The following is a 24,413-nucleotide window of genomic DNA, read 5'->3' as shown; positions in this document are numbered from 1 at the left end:
AATACCAAATAATGACTCTATCCAAATTGTGACAACCCGTCCCGAACCACTACTGTAACGACCTGTTTTACACCTAATTCATGTTTGCACGTATGTTAAATTCGTTAAGTTTTATTCGAGAGATTCGTAAGTGTATGTGAGTGAGTATTGGGTAATACACTGTTGCAATGGGTCTTCGGCCCAGACTTCACATGGCCCAACTGAGCCCAACCCTAACTAAACTAAGATGCACATACACACAAATATGTACGGTCCCCTGATGTTTACAAATCAGTAAAACGCAAACTACCTAACCCTAACCCCTTGGTGATCGACGGCAACCCCTTTCCCTCCCTCGAAGCCTCTCCTGCTCGAGCAATCCTACCTCCATCTTGTATCTCGGTTAGTTTACATCATTGTTTAATCGTTATATGATTTCTTGGTAGATCAATACATGTTTCGTATATATATGAATGCGAGTGATGAAAGATCTGTAAATTGTGGAATACTAGTATATTGAATGTGATCTTGTATTGTTGTTGAGACCATATGAATGATTATGTTACTTGATTTGATTGGATAATTGACTATTATATGTTCACCAACGTGTGTTAGCATGATGACGATGATTAAGATGATGCGTTGAAACAGTAGGACATTAGGGTTTGCAGGTGCACAACAACTATCTGATGTTACCTCCGACGAAACTTAGTATTTCGTCACACACCTCAATCCGACGAAACATAGTGTTTCGTCACACATTTAAATCCGATGAAACTTAGTATTTCGTCACACACTTTAATCCGACGAAACATAGTGTTTCGCCACACACTTCCATCCGATGAAACTTAATATTTCGTCATAGCATGTGTCGACGAAGGTTGGGGATTTCGTCGTGTATGTGGTAAAGGATAGTTATGTACATGGGATACTGTTGTTATGTGATAACCCTACTGACTAAAAATGAGAACTTTGGCTTGGTTGTATAGATATAACACTCCTCTGTTATTAATTGTTATGTGAACCTGTATGATGTGTATGAGATACAATGAAACTATATGATGTGTATGAGATACAATGAAACTGTATGATGTGTATGAGATACAATGAAACTGTATGATGTGTATGAGATACAATGAAACTGTATGATGTATATGACATTGAATGAAACTGTGTGAAACTGTGTGAATTGAGTAGTTGGATTATAAAAGTCTATTGGTTGCATGGTAACAATGTTAATCAGATGAGAACTTTGACTTAACACGTAAGAATAAACAGTACATCTGTGATTGTTGATATGTGTCGTGAACATGGGATGTAGACTTGTTTGGGAACAAAACACTTGTTATGTGACCTTACGACAAACGTCATAGATCAATGGATTGCATGATTAACAGTTACGACTTGTATAAGCTTGTGTGTCTTACTGGTATACTACTCGCGTAACGTGTATGTTGGATACGTGATATATGTGAACAACGTGAATGTAAACTGATTATGTGTACATGAACATCATAGGCTTTGACTGATTAAGTGTGAACAAGTATCTTATCTTACCGAGCAAATCAAAGGTGAGTTCACTGCTCTTTTTCCAAGCATGCGTCCCGGGGAGGGACATCTGTAAACGTTCCGGGGAGGAATGTCGGGTAAATGGGTTTGACTGGAATGTTAAACCTGGGTTGTTGGTTAATACACGTATATCTATCACTCAAGTCCCTCCTACCGATTGTTGCCGGGAAGGCAACGGGGTATTAGTTAATAGCGTTATTTAGGTTTGGCACCCTCACACCGCACCGAGAAGGTCGGGAGTGAATTAATGACCCTCATCTTGACCATTGCTTTGATAGAGGCTTTAGGGAATAGGGCAAATAATCTGGAGCCATCGGCGGTAAGCGTGTGATTAACAACGAATCATTGAAATGTTTTAAACTGGAAACTGGTAACTAAACGCGTTAACAAAACTTTGAACTCACCAGCGTCGTCTGACACACTTGTCTGCATGCTTGCAGGTCCATAGGGTTATATCATCTGGAACTTGCTGTCTAGAAGGCTGGAGTGGTCATGGGTCGAGAAACATGGAATCGCAACACAAGTCTAATGGTTTACGTACGCGTGGTTTATGAAACACTTAACAAATGAGTTATGCTTTCACTGTGTACAATGAATTATATGTAACGTTTTGTAATACTTTATGTTAATGAATGAAAACTTTATTTAAATATATTTATGAGTTCAATGTGATTGGTGGCTAAAGTCCTGGTACGTCACACGCCCGCGGTGTTTTCCGCAAGTGGTATTTTGGGGGTGTGACACAAATCACTTAAAACAATAAATATTAAAATCATAGTGTGTAACTTTGGTAACCGTAATACAAGGTGTGGATCTTCAAATTTATATAATATTTTAGAAATTCATTTACCAAACATAAATATTCAAACTAATCATGACAAATCTCTAAACATTCATTTACCAATCATAAATATTTAAACTAATCATGAATACTAACTTATTTTGGTTTGTATCAACTTCCAAATCATCGTCATTCGTCAACAGAACAAGACTAAAGCAGATCAGATTGGAAAAATTAAGTGGTAACATGTATGTTCAATCTAGAAGAAACAAGAAAATAGAAACATTTATGTGTTGGCCAGTGCATAAACTTCACTTCAGTATATTATTAATTACCCTTTTAAGTCGTAATAACTTTATGAAATGTATTTCAAAATGTACAAAAACGCTGACGTGATAAAACTTTTTGATTATATAAGATTGTAAAAAAATTATTTTATTTGATCAATAATTAATGAAGTAGTGCTTCACAGTTAGCAAAACAAGTCGACATGATAAGCCGCAAATCTCTAAACAGCCTAAAGTGAGATATTATGTTAAACAAGAATAAATTGTAAAAAATCGTATGCCATTCGTCTAAATAAATAGAGTTGATCCGTGGGACACCACACCACATGAATTATAACTCAAATTAAAATATGATTTTATTTTTTAGCATCTAGAGTAGACAAATCAATTAAGTTTTAATTTCTATACACTACATTCTTTCTTTTATTAGTTACCTGTCTAAATGTCGTCGGATATATACATATAAAATCTAACGCAAAATTTCATATGGTGGCATGCACTTGATTAATATATATCATAATCTAAGAGGATTTTATAAGGTTACCTTTTTCTCAAACGAGGATCCTTTTGCAAGGTGTCGATGACACATCATCTAGAAAAAGTGACCACCGTGGGTACAATCCTTAAAGGTGATTTGGATGCGTGTGATGTCGGTGGTGGCTACAAAAACAGGGCTTTTGGAAAGAGCACTGTCGTGCTGATAACGTGTTGTAAAACAACGACTTACTAGCAATGTATAGAGAAGAATGAGAGAATGAGAGATGGATTTCTTATTGATTGATTTTAACATCATATACAAATGCCATTATATATAGACCCTTACATTAGTACAATAGTAACTAAAGAGATAGGAGTTATAGAGGTGAATAGTCACTACATAATGGATGCACTAAAGGGATAGGAGTTATAGATGTGGATACTCACCACATAATGGATACATTGATAACAAGGATGACTACTTTTATGTAGCATTTTTGTTGAACAAAAATTGAACTCCAAAAGTTCATATATAAATGAAACATTTGAACCCAAAAATAGGGTTTTCAAAATGATGTTTTTAACAGTTACATACAGGATACATAAATACAAATTGGAGAAGAATGACTATTCCCTATCTGCCTAATGTCTTCTTTCCCATTTCCCTTCACGTCGTTCTCTCATCTGCCTTGACTTATTCCCTCTGCGTTGACCAGATTGCCCCTCCAACGCCATTACTAAATCTGCTTCACCCAGGCTCCCTGTATCGCCTGAGTCTCTGCTACCTTCAAAGTTTTCTTCATCGCCTTCATCACGCGCTTGCAGAAGAGTTGGTGGTTGGCCTGAAAATTGCCGTGGCATTGAAGAAGAACTAGGGTTTGTTGAATCGTTGGTTGGTCTTCCGTTATCCCTTTCCCGATATCTCTCTCGAGGTCGACTGCGTACAGGATTGAGAAAATTAGAAACTCGCAATGTGACCCATCTCTGGTGGGTCAAACATTTAAAACTAAAAAATAGCTAAAATATGAATGAGTTTCACAGGTCGAAAAAAAAAACACCAAATCCTGCCTGCTATTGGAGGAAAATTCCCTTCTTGACCCTGGCCGAAGCCCCGACTCCGCCTGTTCTAGCTCTCGTTGGAGCTCCCTCTGCAAAAAAATGTATTAAAAGAAATAAGAATACATTATATAAATTAATTATAGATAAAAACAGTGATGAAACTAGAGGTGTAAACAAGCCGAGCCACTGGGGATCTGCTCGCTATAAGCTTAAATCAAGCCTAGCTTAAAAATAAGCTCATTTAATAAAGAAGCCCAAGCTTCATATGGCTCATGAGCATATAGCTATTTATACGGATATAATAATTTCTATTTAATATCACAATGATACATTACTACATAACAAAAATAATCACACTAATTAAGATAAAGTAACTAAATAATATATAATAAACGAGCCTAGCCGAGCTTGAACTTGAAAAGGTTGTCACACGCTGAGCTGGTCCATTTACACCCCCAAATGAAACTGTATAAAAAATATAAAAAAGGAGAAATAAAAAAAAATACCTGTGTTCTCTTTTCTTTTTCCATATCAAGATTATGCTGAAGCTCACTAGTTTTTGCACGTTCTACAGCCAGCATTTTTTGTCTCTCAATCTCGTTTTCCATTTCGGCAGCCCTTTCTCTATCAAAATGGAGATCTGATTTCAGATCTTTTTGTATGAAGTTCTATAAAGTAATCAATTTTTTTTATAACATTATTAACTTTTTATAACACAAGAAAAGGTAACCTGTCAAGTTCTTGAAGGAGCTCTGCTTCATGCAGAGCAATTTCCTCCAAGTATTTTTGACGTGCACGTCTTACAAGCAACTTTTTCTGTCTGCGGGCTACAATTTCTTCTTTAAGCTTCTCCTTTTCACTGTCCACAAAAAACAATATTACTAATTCCAACAGATTAGGGTTAGAATTTATTTACCTACTATTATTTAGCAACTTTTTTATGCATGATCATCTTATACCTTATGCTTTGGGATTTTTTCAAAAAAGTTTTCATTTTTTACTTTTAGCCGAAGTTTTCATCTTTTGCAATTTTAACCTCATAAACTTTGCTTTTTTTACTTTTAATCCAAAACTTTTCATTATTTTCTATTTAACCTAACTTTATTACTTTAAACTTTGGTCACCTATACTTTTCATCTTTGGCAAATTTTCATTTTACCTTTCGTTCTTTGCAAGTTAACATGGCGCAATGTGTGTGTGAGGTTCAACGTTTTTACGTTTGCGAGTTAACACGACGGAACGTGCATGTGTGGGTCAACGTTTTTACATCTATTTTTTTTTTCTTCGTTTGACAGGTTCGTTGCAACGCGCAGGTCTTGATAAACTTAGTTATTATTTTCTATATTTTACGTTTTGTTCTAATTTAATCATATTAACGCGTTGCAACTTCTATGTTGGTAGTCGCTAGCGGTGGTGTGACATTGATGCTATTTGGCACGATTTTACGTCCCTGCCACAAACACGGAGGGGCTTAATTCTATTATTAAAGAAAGAAGAAGTCACAAGATTTCCAACATACAGAGACTCGATTTCATCCTTGATTTCTTGAAGGCGCTTATCTTCCTTCCCATAATCTGGATGGAACAATTTAAAAGTGCAGAAACTTTATTAATCTGAATGAATGATCATACATAGGAGAGGATCGTATATAAAGGATCCAAAGAATAAACAAACCCTAGCACTAAATAAGGAAAGAGATAAATCTGGAACAAATACAATATCTATCTCTAAATATATACATAACAATTATAAACTATATCCGTTAATAGCCCCCCGCAGTTTGATCGGTCATCGGACAAACGGTCAAACTGGACCTGAAAGAGTGAAAAAGCTGCCTCGAAAGGCCTTTAGTGAAGATATCAGCGTATTGGTAAGATGAGGGAACGTGCAGAACGCGAATATGACCAATGCGCACCTTTTCCCGAACAAAATGGATATCAATCTCAATATGCTTCGTTCTTTGATGCTGGACCGGGTTATCTGACATATAAATAGCGGACACGTTGTCACAATAAATAACCGAGGCCTGTTTCAATGGAACATGTAACTCAAGTAACAAGTTTCGAATCCACGTGGCTTCTGCGACAGCATTAGCAACCCCCTTATATTCAGCTTCTGCACTGGATCGTGAAACAGTGGGCTGTCGCTTAGAAGACCATGAAATAAGGTTATCTCCCAAGAAAACACAATAGCCACTTGTTGACCGCCTGGAGTCAGGACAATATCATCAACATATAAAAGGAGATATGCAACATTATGACCCTGGGTATAAACGAACAACGAGTTGTCGCATACACTGCTGCGAAAACCCTGTGAGAGAATATATGTAGCAAACCGGGTATACCAAGCCCGTGGTGCCTGTTTGAGGCCATAGAGAGACTTCTTCAACCTGCATACAAAACCTGGATAACGCCTGTCAATAAAACCCGAAGGTTGATGCATATATACAGTCTCATTTAAATGGCCATGTAAAAACGCATTCTTCACATCTAACTGATGAATTGGCCAAGATCTTGAGACTGCCAATGATAAAACAGTCCGGATAGTAGCCGGTTTGACAACCGGACTAAAAGTCTCCTCACAGTCAATACCCACAGTCTGTGATTTCCCATTAACGACCAACCGGACTTTATATCTCTCTAAAGTTCCATCAGACTTAAATTTATGTCGAAACAGCCACATGCATCTAATAACCGGCTGATTCGTAGGCCGTGGAACTAATTCCCATGTCCCATTTTCTTGTAAGGCAGTAAACTCAGCTTGCATGGCACGCGACCAATTCGGGTCGGTTAGGGCCTGTGTATAAGAGGTGGGAATGGGTGAGATGGAAGGGGTGGGGGTGGAGTGGTGAATAGTTTTAAGGGTACCAGATTTGGAACGAGTGGTCATAGGGTGAGTCGATGGTGGTCGGGAAGACGGGGCAGACGACTGAGCTGGAGCAGGTTGTGGTGATGTCGGCTGCTGTGGTGGGGGATGGGAAAGTGGTTTAGGCCGGCGGGAATAAGTAAACTGGTATGGGGTGGTTGTGGATGGTGGACGTGGCAAGGGTGGAGATGGTGGTGGAGGGGCCGTGGTGGGAGGATGGTGGATAAGGGTGGAGCGGTTGAAAGAAAAGCCAGGTGGCGGGTTTTCATCAAGGAAGTTATACGAGGGGATAGGTGTTGGTAATGAGAAGGGAAAAGTGGCCTCATCGAAGGTGACGTGGCGAGAGATGGTGACTTTGCCCGTGGTGGGGTCGAAGCAACGGTACCCGCGGAAATCCGGTGGATAGCCAAGAAAAATACACCGGATAGAGCGAGGGTGTAGTTTATGTGGTTGGGTAGCCGAAGTATTTGGATAGCAGGCGCACCCAAATACTCGTAGATGGTCATAGGTAGGATGTCGGAGGTAAAGAGCAAAGGTAGGTGTATAGAAGTTAAGGCGTGTGGTTGGAAGGATGTTGTGTAAATAGGCAGCCGTGTGCAATGCTTCGACCCAAAAGGACGGTGGTAGGTGTGCATGGATTAAGAGAGAGCGAATGATGTCATTAAGTCGACGTATCATTCGTTCCGCACGGCCATTCTGTGATGAAGTTTGCGGGCAGGAAAATCGAAATAGAAGGCCGTGTTGGGTAGCAAAGGTTTTGAAGGCGTTATTGTCAAACTCACCGCCTAAGTCACATTGAAAAGTTTTAATGTTTCTGTTAAACTGTGTGGCAATTAGTCGGTGAAACTTGACAAAGGTAGGAAAGGTTTCGGACTTGTATTTTAGAGGGTAAACCCAAATAAAATGCGAGTAATTATCGATTAAAACCATGTAATATTTATACCCAGATTTGCTGAGTACAGGTGATGTCCACAAATCACAATGAATAATGTCAAATGGGGCAAACGTAAAAGAAGAAGATGCATAAAATGGTAGACGTTTACTGTTTGATAATTGACACGAATGACAAAAAGTAGACTTTTTGGTCTTATTACATGGAAAATTGAAAGTACGAAAAAGAACATCTAAAACTTAAGCGCCGGGGTGACCAAGACGATCGTGCCATGGCCGAGATGTGGTAGTGAGAAAGCTTGCTTGGGCAGGTAGCTCGGGTTTTGTGATTGGATAGAGGTCCCCAGTGCTATTGTGGCGGGAAAGGAGGCGCCCAGTTCGAAGGTCCTTCAAAGAGAAACCAAAAGGGTCAAATTCGATCGAAACATGGTTATCACGAGTAAAACGACGCACAGAAATTAACTTTTTGATAATTTGTGGACAATGTAAAATGTTAGGTAGGACATAGGTGCGGTTGGGAAGGTACAGGTAACCTGTTCCAGACCCTTGAATTGGTAAAGACGCACCATTGCCAACTAAAAGTTTACTACAAACAGGAAAAGAGTCAGGGTGTTCAATCATACCTTGCTCATCTGTCGCATGACCGCCAGCTCCAGAATCCATGATAGTGTTAGGGTCATAGGTGAGATTCATTGAGGCCATAGCAGCTCCAATGTCAGATGGGCAAAGTGCATTGTACGCCGGCTGTTGCGGTGACCCGGAACCAAGTGGACCTTGCTGGTGCTGTCCGTAAGTATTTGGGCCTACATGGGGCTGGTAATAAACAGTCTGAGGTGGACCAGGATGCTGAGGAGGTGTGGATGGGTATGCAGAATTTGGGGCTGCTGTGTAATGGGTTGTTGGTGAGCCAGAGGGCTGCTGATAAGGTGTAGCGGGCTGATATGAAGGTTGGGTTGGGTAGGGGCATGGTGGTGTGGACCACCAGGCCCATTGGGGATAAGAGGACTGTTGAGGGGCCCATGGTTGCTGATATTGCTGCTGTCCCTGTGAGCGGCCATAACCACGACCCCGACCACCCCTATAGGAGCGGCCACGACCGCGGCCTCGACCGCCACGAGAGTACCCTGTGTGGTTAGGAGGTTGTTGGTTGGGTGTAGGGGAGTATGAGGGGCAAGGGTTCGTTGAGTGTTGGTTATTGGGTGTTTGGTTTTGGGCCATTAAAACGGAGTTTGTAGATTTTTGGCGAGCCTCAAGACGTATTACCTCATCATTCAGCATATTCCTGGCTAAGTCCCATCCTGCATTATTAGCATTGATTAGAGACGCGGTCGTATCAAACTCGGCGGGAAGACCGCGTACAAGTTGGAGGACAAGCCGATCCTCAGTGATTGGGTGGTCCACATCTGCAAGTTGGTTAGCAAGGTCCTTCAACTGTTGACAATAATCATCCAGGGATTTGCAAGCAGAAAGTGTCAGGTTGCAAAATTTTGTTTCTAAGGCACCAGCACGAGCCTTCTTATTGCTCAAAAATTTCGTTTCTAATTTGACCCATGCAGTACGTGCAGTGGACTCGTTCTCCAGGACCGACCGAAAGAAGGAGGTCATCAGATAGAGTGGCATAAATCCACTGAAGAACAAGGGCATCGAGTTCTTTCCAAGATGGATATTCCGGAGACTTGGGTTCGGGTGGGGGTGTCTCATCGATGTGATTGAGAACTTGATATGCCGTAGCATGTAACCGAAAAAGTTTTATCCAGGCACTGTATGTAACTTTCTTGCCATCCAAGGTTCGGATTTTGCTTTGTATGTTGGTAACCGAGTAGGCGGGGTGTAGGTTGGATTTGATGGCAGATTGGGAGGAGTCTGGTTGAGCAGTTTTGCCATCGCCGTCCATGGTAGTGTTCGAGAACAGGGGATTGCGACGGCAGGGATTGAAAGAGATGTTGCAGGGTTATCAGCCGAAGCTGGGTAGGGAACCGGAAAAAAAAAAGCAACAGCGATTTGGTAGAGAGCCGAGGCTCTGATACCATAAAAGTGCAGAAACTTTATTAATCTGAATGAATGATCATACATAGGAGAGGATCGTATATAAAGGATCCAAAGAATAAACAAACCCTAGCACTAAATAAGGAAAGAGATAAATCTGGAACAAATACAATATCTATCTCTAAATATATACATAACAATTATAAACTATATCCGTTAATACAATTAGCATAAATATATAGTGGAATATATATCATTAAACCTTAAATGTTGATATAAGAGAAATTACTTGCTAGAAAAGGAATCTTTCTCCAATCTGTTAAATCATTAGATGACTCGTTAACAGACTGCTCTTTGCGTATTAAATCCAATTCAATCTCAGCCTCCTGAGTTTCCTACGATACATTAATATCTGTTAATTATTTAAAAAAATCAACTGAAATCTTGTGAAACAGAACTTACCATAAGTTTTTCATCAGTTTTCTTGGAGAAGAAGTCAAAGTATGACTGTACAGAAGTCAAATTCGCAAGGACCTATACATATATTAGATATAATAAGCATAAAAATAGTTTCAATAATCACATACAATTATAAGTTTCAAAATGTTTGCTTACCTGGAGAAGTGACTCGCGGGTACTTGCAAAATCTGATTCTTCTTGTTTCGGAATATTTGATGTGAGAACTCCCTTGAGAATCTATTCATGTAAGATATACACTTTAGAATATTTCAATAAGATCAAATAAACTTTTATTATAAAATTAGTAATAATAATACAAATATTTGAAAGAAATGAGTTGGGAAATACGATACCCCTTTGGCTTCATCCCCTTCACTTTTAAGCTTACAAAGAGCCCGGCAAGCACTTTGAACAAGATCTTCATGCTTCCCTATATACAACAGACACTTACGATAATCGATAAAAAAGAATCAATTAAAACAATGTAAACAAACGTGTTAAGCATACCAGTTTTTGATAGACCCAAAGTTTCAAAATTTTTCCATATATTTTGAGGAATCAGAGAAACATCTTCAACAGGGGAGTACAAACAGATGGTGGCAATCAGAGCTAATGAAAGTTGCATAAAAGGTCCTTCACATGTCTGTTGACCAAGGTTGACTAAACAAGGAAGAAAATTATCCGCAGCACCTAGAACAGATTGCAACTGTGGTCTCTCAGCAAATGGAACACATTTGACTAGAAGCGCCAGTGCGTGTGTCCTCAAGAGTGATGACGTGTCAGATGAAGCCAGCACAACTATTCGGTCCCATGTGTTTGAAACAATACAAGATAAAATTGACTCATCACATGGTTCACTGTCAGCTTCTTGGCTCACCAGCTGCCCCAAATGTTTAATTGCAGTAAAACGTTGTTCTGGTTCAATATGACTCATCATTGAAGATAAAAGGTCAACTAATAGAAGTTGACTATCCAGAAGACTCTGGATCTTTCCATCGAATAATGATGATAACCACTTATCTGTCTGTAAACGCCAAGAAACTTTTGGTGCACTTTGTGAAAATTTCTTCATTGCTAAACAAAGAGGCCCGATTACTTGATCCAAACCCAAAAACCGAGGCCCATCAAGTATGCAGTCAATAACTGTAGAGGCAACCTCCCAACAACTGTTTTCTTGTAATTTAACAACTGTTTCAGCGAGTTGTGCAAGACTTGTTTTCCAATGAAAATTGTCAACTGAATCTTTATCTAACACGGATGCTAAACATCTTGAGTAGACAAAACACTGTGCTGACGTGGCAGTGAGCTTTTTAGCTGGTTGAAAATGAAGCTTCCAACATAGCTCGATTGTTGGATTAAGCTTGGAAATAAGAATTTCAAGATTTTTCGAGAATTCCGAAACTTGTTCAACCGATAAATGATGAGGGTTTCGATTCCCGATGTGACTTTGGAAAGCATCAATTAGGAACAATGAATGTGATTCTGAATTTTCGTCAATGGGAATGATGCCCGATACTTGTAGTCTTTCAATGAGAAACGTTTTGCAGCTTTCCATTACTACCTGAAATGCAGAAAGGTAGTCATGGAAGGAGGTTGTTGGCTCAAAGGTAGCAAAATCAGCCCAAAATACAAGTGACTGCAACATTTCCTGTTTTCTTCGTGATGATAAATCAAGAAAAATGGAAGCTAAAACAAGAATTGTTGGGGCCCGGCTATATGTCTCAGAACGGTTGCTTATGTTACTAAAAAGCTCATCAAAACACAGAGACTCAAAATCAAGATTTTCCTCCTTCTTTAAGGAATAAGAGATGAGTGGTTTCAACAAACCTAAAACCGAATCTAGAAACGCCACGTCAGCATATGAGGTTGTACATAGGGACTGAAGCATTTGTACAACTCTAGGCATTTCAGGCACCATTGCTTCCATGTGCTCACCTATAATGGCTTCAAGTATGTATAAAATGATTGCCTTTGCATTCTTTGTAAGAAACCCTTTAACAAAAGAAGATTTTCCGTTTTGAAGAAATGGCCATGAACATAAATCAGAAAACCAGCATAACAAGTCCGGTACAGCACTAGAAGGAACAACTTTTAATTGCAATCCAACAGCTTCCAATATAGCCTCACCAAACGCTTTGAATTGTCTCTTTAAATTTGGGAAAAACTGGCTAATTTCAGGGTAGACTACACGAAAAGATGATTCCTCTTTCTGGTCACTGACTAGAGCCATTTCATCACTGAAAATCGATAACAAAGTTGTTAATTCAGACAAATCAGAAGCAAGAACCAGCCTTTCCTTTTGATAATGCTCTGCATTACGATATATTGCCATCCATCCAATAAACCGAACCAGTGGAGAAGAAGAAGAAGAAAAAGATGATATTTTCCTCAGCCAAGATGATGGAGGAACCAAATTACTAAATCGCCCTTCTTCACCACCACTTGAAGCTATCACCAATCTTTGAAGAAGAATCCAGTGGCGTTCCACCTCGTGTACCTTAACCAATTCCAGTTTCAAAATCCCTTTATGACAATAAGACACAAGCAAATCATTCAAATATTCAGCACAACTTAATATGATTTCGATTATCTGTTCAGAAGAACAATAAAGTTTAGTTGCTGACTGCAACAAGAAAACCAAACTCTGCAACAGAATCTCACGCTTCATGTGTTGTTCTTTAAGCAAAGAATTTATCAAAAATTTGCATAATAACGCTTGGTTTTGTCGAACTAAAGTGATGGCATCCATAGATGATAAATCCTGCACAGAAAAGTGCATGACATCATCACCTTCATCATTGTTTGGGGCCGTTTTCTGATACTTGTAATCCAATTCAGCAGCTTCAAGAAGAATTTCTACAACTATTTTGTCCCGTTTTTTCTCGACATTAGCTATAGTTTCCAAATTACTGTCGCTTTTTTCCAAAATTTTTCTGATTTCTGTGAAACTATAGTTATTCTCATTTATGAGCTTAGGACCTTCTTTGAATGACACCATAAAGAAAGGATTAACATAACACTCTGCAGCCAATAACAGGGCATCTAGAGCAGCGTTATGACCCTCTGGTGTATTATTATCACTTTGTGAATGTAAATCGGATGCCACCCGTCGAAACTCAGTGGCCCACAACTCACAATCTGCAAATTTCATTAGATGTAGGCATTCTGCATGCAGCTCAGAGTACTCAATATTGGCCGCTTTTTTCTCAACTAACTGTATTTCTTCTGCGTTGCTTGGATCTGAGGTGGTTTGATCAGAACCACACGAAAGCACCATGTCCCGTACTTCAGGGGGTGCAAAAAGAATGCTTACATCATCAAAAGTTTCTAGCTTGACATCATCACTATCATCTTGGTCAGTAATCTTTTCATTAAGAGAGACATCTGTTCTTTGAGGTTTGCCAAGTTCAACATTAGGTGGCAAATGCATGTGAGGCTCCAAAATTGAGAGAAGTACACTGCAACAAAAATAATGATAACATAATTTTTAAAACTAAAATTAAAAAAAAAAAAAGAAGTTTACAATAAAAGATAATGCTTACATAGGGGCAACTGAACCACGTCTCCACTCAAATTCCAAAGAGGGAAGGATGGCAGATTTTGTTACCGCTGTTTTGATAATATTTAATGCACCGGTGCAATTTTGTTCCTGATTATCATGAAATATTGGAGATACATTTCCAAACGCTATCATGCTCTTCAAAGGGGTTAAAGCTGGATCAATTAAAGGGTCCAGCATTTCCACAAGAAACAGAATTTGGTGCTTAACATCCTAAAAAACAACCATATTTTCATCTTCATGGAGCAACTGCTATATAAAACAAACCATTGTAAAAAAAAAACTAACCTTATATCTTGCCATTACATCATCCATATGACCGGATAATGCCAAAATAATGTACTTTAGAGCAGCACGTGCATCAGCAATCGCAGGACGAGCACCCTAAAAAATCACATATCAAAAATTATTTATTAGTCTTGTTAGACCATGTATTTTATATCTTATACACCAGAGGGTACCTAAGTGTAATGTTTTACTCTTTATAACAATTTGTATTGTATCATGTTTATCATCAATAAAATACGACCTATTGTTTCGACTTGGTATCAGAGCAAGCGATCCTCTCAATCCAATCGTCGACCCTTCTCTTTTCCGGCAACAATACTTCATTCCGATCAGATAACAACCCAATCAAACAGCCACAGCAACCTTCTAATCAGATAACAACCGAATCAAATCACAACAGCAGCTTTCTGATCAACCATCAAATTCCTACAACTGTCGATCAATCTGATCAGAATCCAAATTCGGATCGATCTATAATAAATTCTGGCCAACCAGGTAACTGGGTTTTGTTTTCCCTGCCAATCTAAAACTCTGATCAAATCCCATGGCTGCAATTGCTGCCTTCACTACTGCTGAGAAAACTGCTCATAATACTCGTAAATTCGGACCCTCCCCAACAAACTATGGGTATTGGAAAGTGATGATCGAGCCCTTTTAATCACTATTAACTTGTTTGATTCTGTGGATGGAACCATTCCGTGTCCAGAACCGAAAATTATTATAGAACCAGATAAAGTAGGTGACCAGTGGCGGAGCTTGACCAAAAGTTCCGAGGGGGCGGAAAGTCATGGGACCCAATTTATATACTGTATAAATATTTAGACAACATAATTGGGGGGACAATCCTATATAATTTTAAAATTTTCGAACGAAAAATAGGAAATTTATAATGATGAAAAATGATGAAACCCAATCCCTTACTTAACCAGAGCAACGGAATATACAACCGCTTTAGCCAATATTGGTGAACCCATGAAGGACAAAGACCTAGTTATGCTTACCATCTCTGGATTACGAGATGAATATCACGTGTCAAAATCGAATCTTTTAACCCGTCACCCACCAGTAACTTTCAATGAATTGCACGGCCTCTTGGCTGACCATGATTACATGATTAATAAACCTCAGTCTAATATTATTGTTCCAACATCACAAACACCACAAGTTTTTGCCACCACCACTGGGAACCCTAGCACCATTCAGCCACAGCTAAATAGTTTACAACAGTTGGCAACACAGTTGGGTTATCAGTTAAATCCTATTACCCCACCCAACTCTTAACCACGGGCTTTCTATGCTGCTCGGCCGCCAAACACCCGAGGCAGTCGTCGGGGAAATTCCCGAGGTGCGTATCGTGGTAATTACAACCGGGCCGTGATAATACCCATATTGGTCCTACCCGACAGTTTGCTTGGGCATAACTCAAAACATGGTGTATGGCCACTGTAATCATTGTGGTGTAGAGCACCTCCCATCCCAATGCCCGAATCAACCTACTTTTGTTGCTCGGAACGGACCTCAAGTTAATTTTGCAAGACCTCAAGCTAATTTTGCAAGTTTTTCAGACACTGGATCAACCTCAGGAGCCACATGGCTCCCCTGACACCGGTGCTAATGGCCATGCTACTCCTGACTTATTGAACCTTGACAACACCGAAGTCTATCAAGGTAATGATTCCCTCCACGTTAGTGATGGTAAGCCTTTGCCTATTCTCCACATTGGTTCATCTAAATCCTTTTCACCTAATAAAACATTTAATCTTTCTAATATTCTTCACGTACCAACACTTAAAAATAATCTACTATCTGTTAAACAATTTTGCCTTGACAATAATGTTTATTTTGAATTTCATTCTTCTTATGGGTCCAAGTGATAACGGCTTATGCTCCATCCATCTTCCTCAGCTTAAAACCATTCCCAAGCAGGTCTTCATAGCAACCAGAGCTCCCTCAATCATTTGGCATCAATGTCTTGGACACCCACTTGAAATTGTTTTTCAGTCTATTGTTTCGTCTTGTTCTTTACCAGTTTCTACTAAATTTTGTTTATCTTTGTGTACCCCCCTATCAGTTGGGAAAATCATCCAAACTTTCTAGATAACTCTAAGTTTCAAAGTAATAATATTTTGGATTTGATATATTGTGATGTTTGGGGACCCTCTCCAACTGTATCTCTTGACGGGCATCGTTTCGTTTTGTAACAATGGTGGAACGACAATTTAACACCAAATTAAAAAGCGTCCAGACAGATTGGGGAGGGGAGTTTCGTAACCTTTCTTCCTTTTTCACAAAGCTTAGCATTGTTCAGACATTCTTGTCCTTATACTAGTGAACAAAATGGAATCGTTGAACGCCATAATCGTCAATTTGTGGAAACCGGGCTTACCCTTTTGGCCCAGTCTCATCTTCCACAACGATTCTGGCATTTCGCTTTTGAAACCGCCGTTTATCTCATCAATCGACTACCATCCAGAATATCTTCAAACAAGTCTCCCTTTCAACAACTTTTTAAACGCCAACCAGATTACTCATTTCTTCGTGTCTTCGGGTGTCAATGTTGTCCCTATCTTCGACCGTACAACCATCATAATATGGATTTTCGCTCTACATTATGTGTTTTTCTCGGCTATAGTCAAAATCATCATGGTTATCGTTTTTTTGATCCTATCACCGAACGGATATACATAGTCAGGCATGTGCATTTTAATGAAGATGCCTTCCCCTTTCAAACTCCTGTCACTCAATCGTAAGCCCCTCCACCTTCCCCATATGTCTCTATTTACCCCAACTGATTCCATAATACTCTGTTGAACCCATTCAAATCGAACCACACTCTACCACGCCTACTTCACCTACTTCTCCCACACCATAACGATCACCAACATCACCTTCCTCACACACCACTGTTCCTTCTTCACCTCCCTCACAACATTCTAATCCTCATCCGCCACCACCTCCCCCTCGGCCTCGACCATCTCATCTTCGTCAAAACCCCCCCAAAAAAAAACCACTAATTATAATCCATCAGCTTTTATGCCACTCGTTCTTCTTCTCTAATCGAACCAACCTCTTTTATCGTTGCCAACAAGTCCCCGAAGTGGGGTCATGCCATGACTGAGGAATTTGAGGCGCTTCATAAGAATGGAACATGGTCTTTAGTCCCATATGTCAACAACACTAACATTATTGATTGTAAGTGGGTATACAGGTTAAAGAAAGATGCACAAGGCAAAGTCACCCGTTATAAAGCACGTCTTGTTGCCAAAGGATTTACTCAACAACCCGGCATTGACTATCATGAGACGTTCAGTCCAGTGATCAAAGCAACCACTCTTCGGGTTCTTTTGTCTCTTGTTGTGACAAGCGACTGGTCTCTTCGTCAACTAGATGTACAAAACGCCTTTTTACATGGTGACTTGAAAGAAACAGTTCACATGAAACCACCACCTGGTTTCGTTGATCCAAGTAAACCGAATCATGTGTGTCTTCTTCACAAATCTCTTTATGGGCTATAGACCAATATCTTGCTGCAACACGATATACAAATGTCTGAGTAAAATAATCACCAATAGAATCAAGCAAGGGTTGCAGGAGTTGGTTAGCATAAACCAATCGGCATTTATCCCGGGCAGGAGAATTACTAACAACATTATGCTTACGCAAGAACTGATGCATAATTATCACAGAAATACGGGACCGCCTAGATGTGCTTTTAAAATCGATATTCAGAAGGCATATGATACAGTTGATTGGAGTTTTCTGAGACGAATCATCATAGGGTTCGGATTCCATGATCGTATGGTTGAATGGATTATGAAGTGTATCTCATCCACTACGTTCTCGTTGAGCATTAACGGTAACCTGCATGGTTTTTCAAAGGTGAAAGGGGGCTCAGACAAGGCGACCCGATGTCGCCGTACTTGTTTACCCTCGTGATGGAAGTTCTTACTATTCGGCTTGATCACATGGTTGCTTCTTCGTTGAATTTTCGGTTTCATAATAAATGTGATAAACAACGAATTGTAAGCTTATGTTTTGCTGACGATTTGTTTATGTTTGCAAGAGGCGAGATTAAATCGGTCAAACTTGTGCTAGAAGCTCTTGAAAGTTTTAAAAACATGTCAGGTTTAGTTCCAAGCATCCCTAAAAGCACGGTTTACTTTGCTAACGTGACCAACCAGGTTAAACAAAGGATTCTGGACCTTGTGTCGTTCAAAGAAGGTCACCTTCCTGTTAAATATCTTAGCGTTCCCCTTATTTCCTCACGGTTATTGTATAAAGATTGCCAGATTCTTGTTGAAAAAATGGAAAATAGAATCACGTATTGGGGCAACAAGTTTCTTTCATTCGCGGGAAGACTTCAACTCATCAGATCAGTTCTGTCGTCTATGCACGTCTATTGGGCATCTGTCTTCATTCTGCCAAAGCGTATTACCAAGGAGCTCGAAAGGAAAATGAAAGATTTTCTATGGAAAAGCGGCTCAGTAGGGAAAGGTAAGGCAAAGGTTGCGTGGAAAACTATATGTCGGCCTAGAGAGGAAGGGGGGTTGGGGATTAAACGTGTGGACGATGTGAATAAGGCATTGATGACTTTTCATGTGTGGAGCCTCTTAACTAATCGAGAGTCTCTTTGGGTTAAGTGGATTCACACATACAAGCTGAAACAAAGGTGTTTTTGGGATGTTCCGATTAAGCAAGGAAATACTTGGGGGTGGAGAAAAATCTTAAAGCTTAGACCGATTATCCGTGAGCATGTGTGGTCAAAGATAGGAGATGGCATGGCGACATTTGCTTGGTATGATAAATGGTCCCATGCGGATCCAATTGGGAGCTTTATTACGCCAAGGATGTTTCAACAAGCGGGTTTTGGCATTAACACAAAGCTAGCAGAAGTGGTGAATGATGGTCAATGGCTATGGCCGGAGGTTTGGCTAGACACATACCCGGCTCTGGCAAATATGCAGATCCCGAGTTTAACGCCAAATAAAAAAGATACCGTTGCCTGGATTGATAATAACGGAAAGGAAACAACATACTCGTCCAAGAATGTTTGGGATACACTTCGGTTAAGCAACCCAAGTGTAAACTGGTATAGAGCAGTTTGGTTTTCTCAGTGTATACCGCGTCATGCGTTTCTCATGTGGCTAGTGATTGGGAACAAGCTGAAGACTCAAGATAGGTTGAAGCCTTGGGATGTTGGTGGTCCCGTAAACTTGCGGCTGATGTGTTGTCCTTTGTGTCAGCACGGTATTGATTCTCGAACGCATTTATTCTTCGAATGCCCTTTTTCGACACAAGTGTGGATGATAGTTAAACCCATGGGAGCAATGCAACACATCTCGGATAAGTGGGAGGACATTTTCCAGCATCTTGTTCTCACATCTGGTTCAAAATTAGCAAAGCACGTTATTGGAAGGATTCTGATTGCGGCGTCCGTTTATCAGATTTGGCTAGAAAGGAATTCCAGGTTGTTTGCGAGTACGCAACGCTCAACTCAGCAAGTTGCGGATGCGGTCAACTCCTCGGTTCGATTGAAGTTGGTAACTTTGAAGTTCAAGGATTCGAGACAAGTGGAGAAAATTCTTGAAGATTGGAAGCTGCCGAAAGGGCTAGTAATTTACGATCAACTAGGCTAATATGGTTGTGTTAATGCTCAGATCAAATTAGTGTTCGTCTAGGATGCTAGTCTGATTTGTTTGGTGTTTAGTTGTGGTTCGTGTGTTAGATGTTTTCTTTCTTGGTTGTTCATTTCCCCGGCATGTCGGGGATTTGAATTGGTAGTCGTTTCTGTCTACCACTTGTTCTTTATTGGTTTTGTTGTGATATAAAAATTTACCAGGGTGAAACCTTTACCCAAAAAAAAAAATCTCTTTATGGGCTTAAGCAAGCTCCCCGGGCCTGGTTTAACCGCTTATCAACAGCTCGTTTTTTGTGGATCCAAAACTGATCCCTCTCTTCATCCTAAACTCAGGTGGTACTCTTGTCTATGTTCTTGTTTATGTAGACGACATCATCAATACCGACAACTCAACCATTGACAACATTGTTCATCGTCTGAGTTCCATTTTTGCAATTAAAGATCTTGGCCAACTTCACTATTTTTTGAGGATTGAAGTGGTTCATCATAACAAGGATATTGTCTTATCACAACTTAAATACATTTTAGATGTCCTTCATCGCTCAGTCTCTTTGATTGCAAACCGATGTGTTCTCCGATGAGTACTTCACAAGTATTGACCATTGATGATAGCCCTTTACTTTTAGATCCGATGAGTATCGTCAAACAGTTGGAGCCTTACAGTATGTCACTCTCTCTCGACCGGATATTGCCTTTGCTATAAATTGTGTGTGTCAATTCATGCACGCTCCAACAGACAATCATTGGTCAGCTATTAAAAGTATCTTGCGTTTACATAAAAGGAACAACTGGTTTAGGTCTCGTTATTTGTCACACCTAGGGCTCCTCCTTACAAGCCTTCACCGATGTTCATTGGCAGAACACCTTAACTTCACCGGTTCAGGCCTTCTCTGATTCTGATTGGTCAAGTCGATCGTCGATCCACGGGAGGGTTTTGCCATATATTTGGGATCCAACCTCATCTCTTGGTGTGCCCATAAACAGCGAACTGTTTCGAGGTCTTCAACTGAACTGAGTATAAGGCTCTTGCTGACACTGTCGCGGAATTCATCAGCATACTCAGTAAACCCCACCAATAGCAAAACTAAGGTAGGGTCTGAGGAGGGTAGATGTAGACAGCCTTACCTCTACCCTGTAGGAATAGAGAGGCTGCTTCCAGTGACACTATCACAGAATTAATTTGGTTAAAGTCTCTTCTACATGAACTCAGCATTCCAGTAAAAACATCTCCTACTCTTTAGTGTGACAATCTGGGGCCACCTATCTCTCAGCCAATCATGTATTTCATGCTTGTACAAAACATGTGGAGGTTGATTTCCACTTTGTTAGTGAACAGGTAGCTCAAGGTCAACTGAATGTCCAATTCATATCCACGAGTGATCAGATCGTGGATATTTTCACAAAGCCTTTACCTTTTCAACATATTTTATTTTTAAGATCCAAGTTGCAGGTCGTTCCCCGCCCTCAACTTGCGGGGGAATGTTAGACCATGTACTTTATATCTTATATACTAGAGGGTACCTAAGTGTAATGTTTTACTCTTTATAGTAATTTATATTGTACCGTGTTTATCATCAATAAAATACGACCTATCGTTTTGACTAATCTGAAAACAATTTTGGAATGTTTTTGAGGTTTGTAAAGTTTGACTTACATGAATTACACCCAAAAGGTCCTCGATAAGCTCCACAGCCAAGTCCATCTGCAATTATCCAAAAAGCATTTTTGTTGAAAAAAATGTGTAACTTTTGAATTATGAGCAAAATAATTTAATCTTATTATGACCTTTGCAATTACTTGACCTATCCATGGTCCAAGCACACCCGTACAGAGATCGATGAGAACACATGCGGCCTTGACCTGCACCACATATAGCAATTTTCTTTCAATGATAATGCATATCAAATTAAATATATATAATAAGGTAACTGGTAAAAAAAATAACCAACATGTGATGGTGAAAAAGAAGACAAGTAGCCAGCACATCCATGAAGAAGTGGGCGATACAAGGGAGAAGTTGATGTCACCACAACCTGGTGACAAAATTAAAATAAAATAAGACATTTTAATTTACAAATATTAAAAAAATTATAAAAAAAAAAAAAAGAGGAAACCTGAGACAATGCATGTTGTACAAAGGGTTGTCTCCATGCTGAAAAACTATCATCAACTTGACCGGAACTGCTAAAATTAGGACGAAGTGCTGAAAGATTAAAATAAGAAACAGTATTATTCCCATAACTAATTAACTCAATAAATAGGGATTAGAACCCGTCAAGTATCATGCTTGATTTGATCACCAGAAACATCCCCCCCCCCCCTCTCCCCGCCCCAAACGAAAAAAAAAAAAAACATATTGAAAGCAATTGGCTAGTAAACCTGGCAGTAGAGCTTGAATGAGTGGCAATGTGGACCAAAATTCAGAACTGTTTCCAGCCAATTTACTGCAAAGCAGAGGCTGAAACATAAATAAACTTATCAACAAGTAATTCAAGTGAGGTCATATTGAAAAAGTAGTTCACTTTTAATAAGTTTAATCACCCACCTGGGATGCACAAGCAAAAAGAACGTGTAATATTCCTTCTTCAACCGCCTTCATATCTAAAAGTTGGAGATATCTTAAGTCCCAATGATCATCAGTTACCCTAAACTCCTCCCCAAACAAGTTTGAATAATCATGAGCATGAAATGACTCAGAACTTGGGTCCTTATCATCAACTGTTCCTTCATGTATGTTGGGATGTTCAAGCTTCAGTAAAACCCTAGAAGCCTGAAATAGAGTTTATAATTCTGTTGCCATTTTATCACATATGAATTTAGAAGATCGGCCATTTATTACCGTTCTACAAACAGTTCCCAGATGAGAATCTTTATAAGCCTTTCTTAGCAACAGAAGGATTGCATCAGGCCGAAAAACAGTTGGAGTGGCAGTGTGAGAGAAAGTGGATATTGTGTTACGTGATCTCCTTGGCTAAAAATGAAAATAATTTAGTCAACTCAACTTGAACACAAAATACAAAGAAAGACAAGGAACAATTTCAGGTTTGTACCTCAAAATTAGAGGAAACTGTTAAAGCTGGTGAAGGAAGACTGTTCTTAGATGCTTCAATTTCCAAAGCATTGCTAGATGATTTAGCAGTTTCCCTGTAATTATTACAATGAGGAGAGGAAGACCCATGAAAATAAAAATCCATTATATGCTTGCTAGCTACTAACCTCTCATTTAGTATGTGAAGAATTGGGTAAAAGGGTCCTGCAAGCATGGCAAGGAACCTAAGAGTAGTTTCTGGAGCATCTGGAAAGCTGTTGAGATCTGCCTGCACAGAAATACTTTCATTAAGTAAGACAAAAAGCTCAAGGCAACATTTTTTAACGGAAAAAATATACCTCAAGTTGGGGAAGAAATGTCATCAACCGATTTGTCAAATCTTGAAGAAGCTATATACGAGTGGAGTTAGATGATAATCAGAAGTATACAGAAATAAAGATACACATATAAATTATTGTTCCACCTGAAGATGAATGTCCTCAGCATCGTGCTTGTGAGAAGTAATGTGAGGCAATAGGTGATTAATAACAGGCTGAAATTCTGGTTCAAGACCAATAACTGGAACACCAATCAACTGCAAGGCAGGAAGGTTTGTTTTTTCTTTTTTTTTCACAAAATAATAATAACAATAGGAATTGGCTTTAGGAAATAGCATAATAATACTAGTACTACCTGAATGAAGAAAATAGCAATGGGATTACCCCGCAAACAAGATATTCTGACATAACGACAGGCGGTATAGTTGATGGGGTAGAGCATATCGCGGCGAGGTGCTTCACAGCGTGGGCGGGCTTTGATAAAGGTCTCCGGCTGCAAGCAAGCAAAAGAGAAGAAAGATTGGCATGGCATTTAATTTAATTAAATTAAGAAAACAACTACTACCTTGTAGCGCAGGCCAACTGAAATTTCCCATTCCAAGACAGACTTATTGTATATCCTTATGTGTGATAGAAGGCAAGGTTCCTGCAAACATGAAAGAAAGTGTCTAATTGCAGATCCGAAAGAAAGGTACCCTAAGAGGGAAATTGAAACGAAAGCGTAACAAGTAGTAGTTATAATAGTAATAATAAAGAAGAAGCAAGCAAGCAAGGAAATAGATAGATAGATAGATAGATAGAAGGAAGGAAGGTACATCGAGTTCGAGCAGAATCCATTCTTTGGTGTTGGTGGCTGTGGACCAGTGGTTGCGGAGGTCAATGTCGAGGACATGTGAAGCCTTCTGCGACGGGGATTCTCTGGAAATGGCCTTCACTTTGTAACTTAGGGGCTTCACCCGAGCCTCCACTTCCATCTCGTTCATCTCTTCTCCTTCTCCTTCGCCTACTGCCTCCTGCCCTGCCGGAGCTTACCTTTGCTTTACTTACTTCAGGGTCTTCATCTTCCTTCCTACTCATCTATTATTATTACTAGTTTTTTTGTCGCGCGTTTCGGCGAAACCGAGCAAATGATAATGTAAAACAAACATGATTTGAAAATAAAACATGTTGTTTAGAAAGCTAAACCATTAGAACGGTTTAGTTTATCAT

General features: G+C 39.6%; 1 protein-coding gene and 1 long non-coding RNA gene across 8 annotated transcripts; one reads left to right on the top strand and one right to left on the bottom strand.

Annotated features, from left to right (window-relative positions):
- The first annotated feature begins 290 nt into the window (after positions 1-290).
- Positions 291-2,189, top strand: LOC118479797. Its single transcript, XR_004860852.1, has 3 exons — positions 291-381; positions 1,498-1,550; positions 1,989-2,189. It is a non-coding gene; the product is annotated as an uncharacterized LOC118479797 (long non-coding RNA).
- Positions 2,190-3,604: 1,415 nt separating this feature from the next.
- On the bottom strand, positions 3,605-24,279 carry LOC110912678. Of its 7 annotated transcripts, none has more exons than XM_022157453.2 (26): positions 24,020-24,278; positions 23,770-23,850; positions 23,560-23,697; positions 23,351-23,461; positions 23,226-23,276; positions 23,055-23,155; positions 22,889-22,982; positions 22,678-22,809; positions 22,384-22,608; positions 22,218-22,296; positions 21,953-22,041; positions 21,788-21,871; positions 21,624-21,698; positions 21,493-21,540; positions 14,201-14,296; positions 13,896-14,125; positions 10,861-13,811; positions 10,707-10,783; positions 10,510-10,590; positions 10,357-10,428; positions 10,184-10,280; positions 5,672-5,726; positions 4,883-5,011; positions 4,659-4,776; positions 4,162-4,241; positions 3,605-4,030 (listed from the first exon to the last, which is right to left on the bottom strand). In XM_022157453.2, exons 1-26 carry the CDS (start codon positions 24,185-24,187, stop codon positions 3,736-3,738), a joined length of 5,757 nt encoding a protein of 1,918 aa, XP_022013145.1. In that variant the 5' UTR covers positions 24,188-24,278; the 3' UTR covers positions 3,605-3,735. The 7 variants fall into 7 exon arrangements, with proteins under 7 accessions (XP_022013145.1, XP_022013144.1, XP_022013147.1 ...); XM_022157452.2 differs by having other exon boundaries at positions 10,184-10,289; positions 24,020-24,277; XM_022157455.2 differs by lacking the exons at positions 23,560-23,697; positions 23,770-23,850; positions 24,020-24,278 and having other exon boundaries at positions 10,184-10,289; positions 23,055-23,151; positions 23,351-23,441.
- Between the last annotated feature and the right edge of the window lie 134 nt (positions 24,280-24,413).

The sequence above is a fragment of the Helianthus annuus genome, chromosome 6 (genome assembly GCF_002127325.2).
Source record: "Helianthus annuus cultivar XRQ/B chromosome 6, HanXRQr2.0-SUNRISE, whole genome shotgun sequence".
NCBI lineage: Eukaryota > Viridiplantae > Streptophyta > Magnoliopsida > Asterales > Asteraceae > Helianthus > Helianthus annuus.
Note: the sequence above shows the minus strand (reverse complement) of the source record. Positions and strands in the feature narration are given on the sequence as shown.

What these genes read in the sequence shown, in the direction of transcription:
- LOC110912678 (XM_022157452.2), bottom strand. Translation starts at nt 24,187, where the DNA reads ATGAACGAGATGGAAGTGGAGGCTCGGGTGAAGCCCCTAAGTTACAAA. An exon ending in CAGTTTCCTCTAATTTTGAG is followed by an intron (nt 22,810 to 22,888) that starts GTACAAACCTGA and finishes TTTCATTTTTAG; the next exon opens with CCAAGGAGATCACGTAACAC. An exon ending in TTTGGGTCTATCAAAAACTG is followed by an intron (nt 10,784 to 10,860) that starts GTATGCTTAACA and finishes TGTTGTATATAG; the next exon opens with GGAAGCATGAAGATCTTGTT.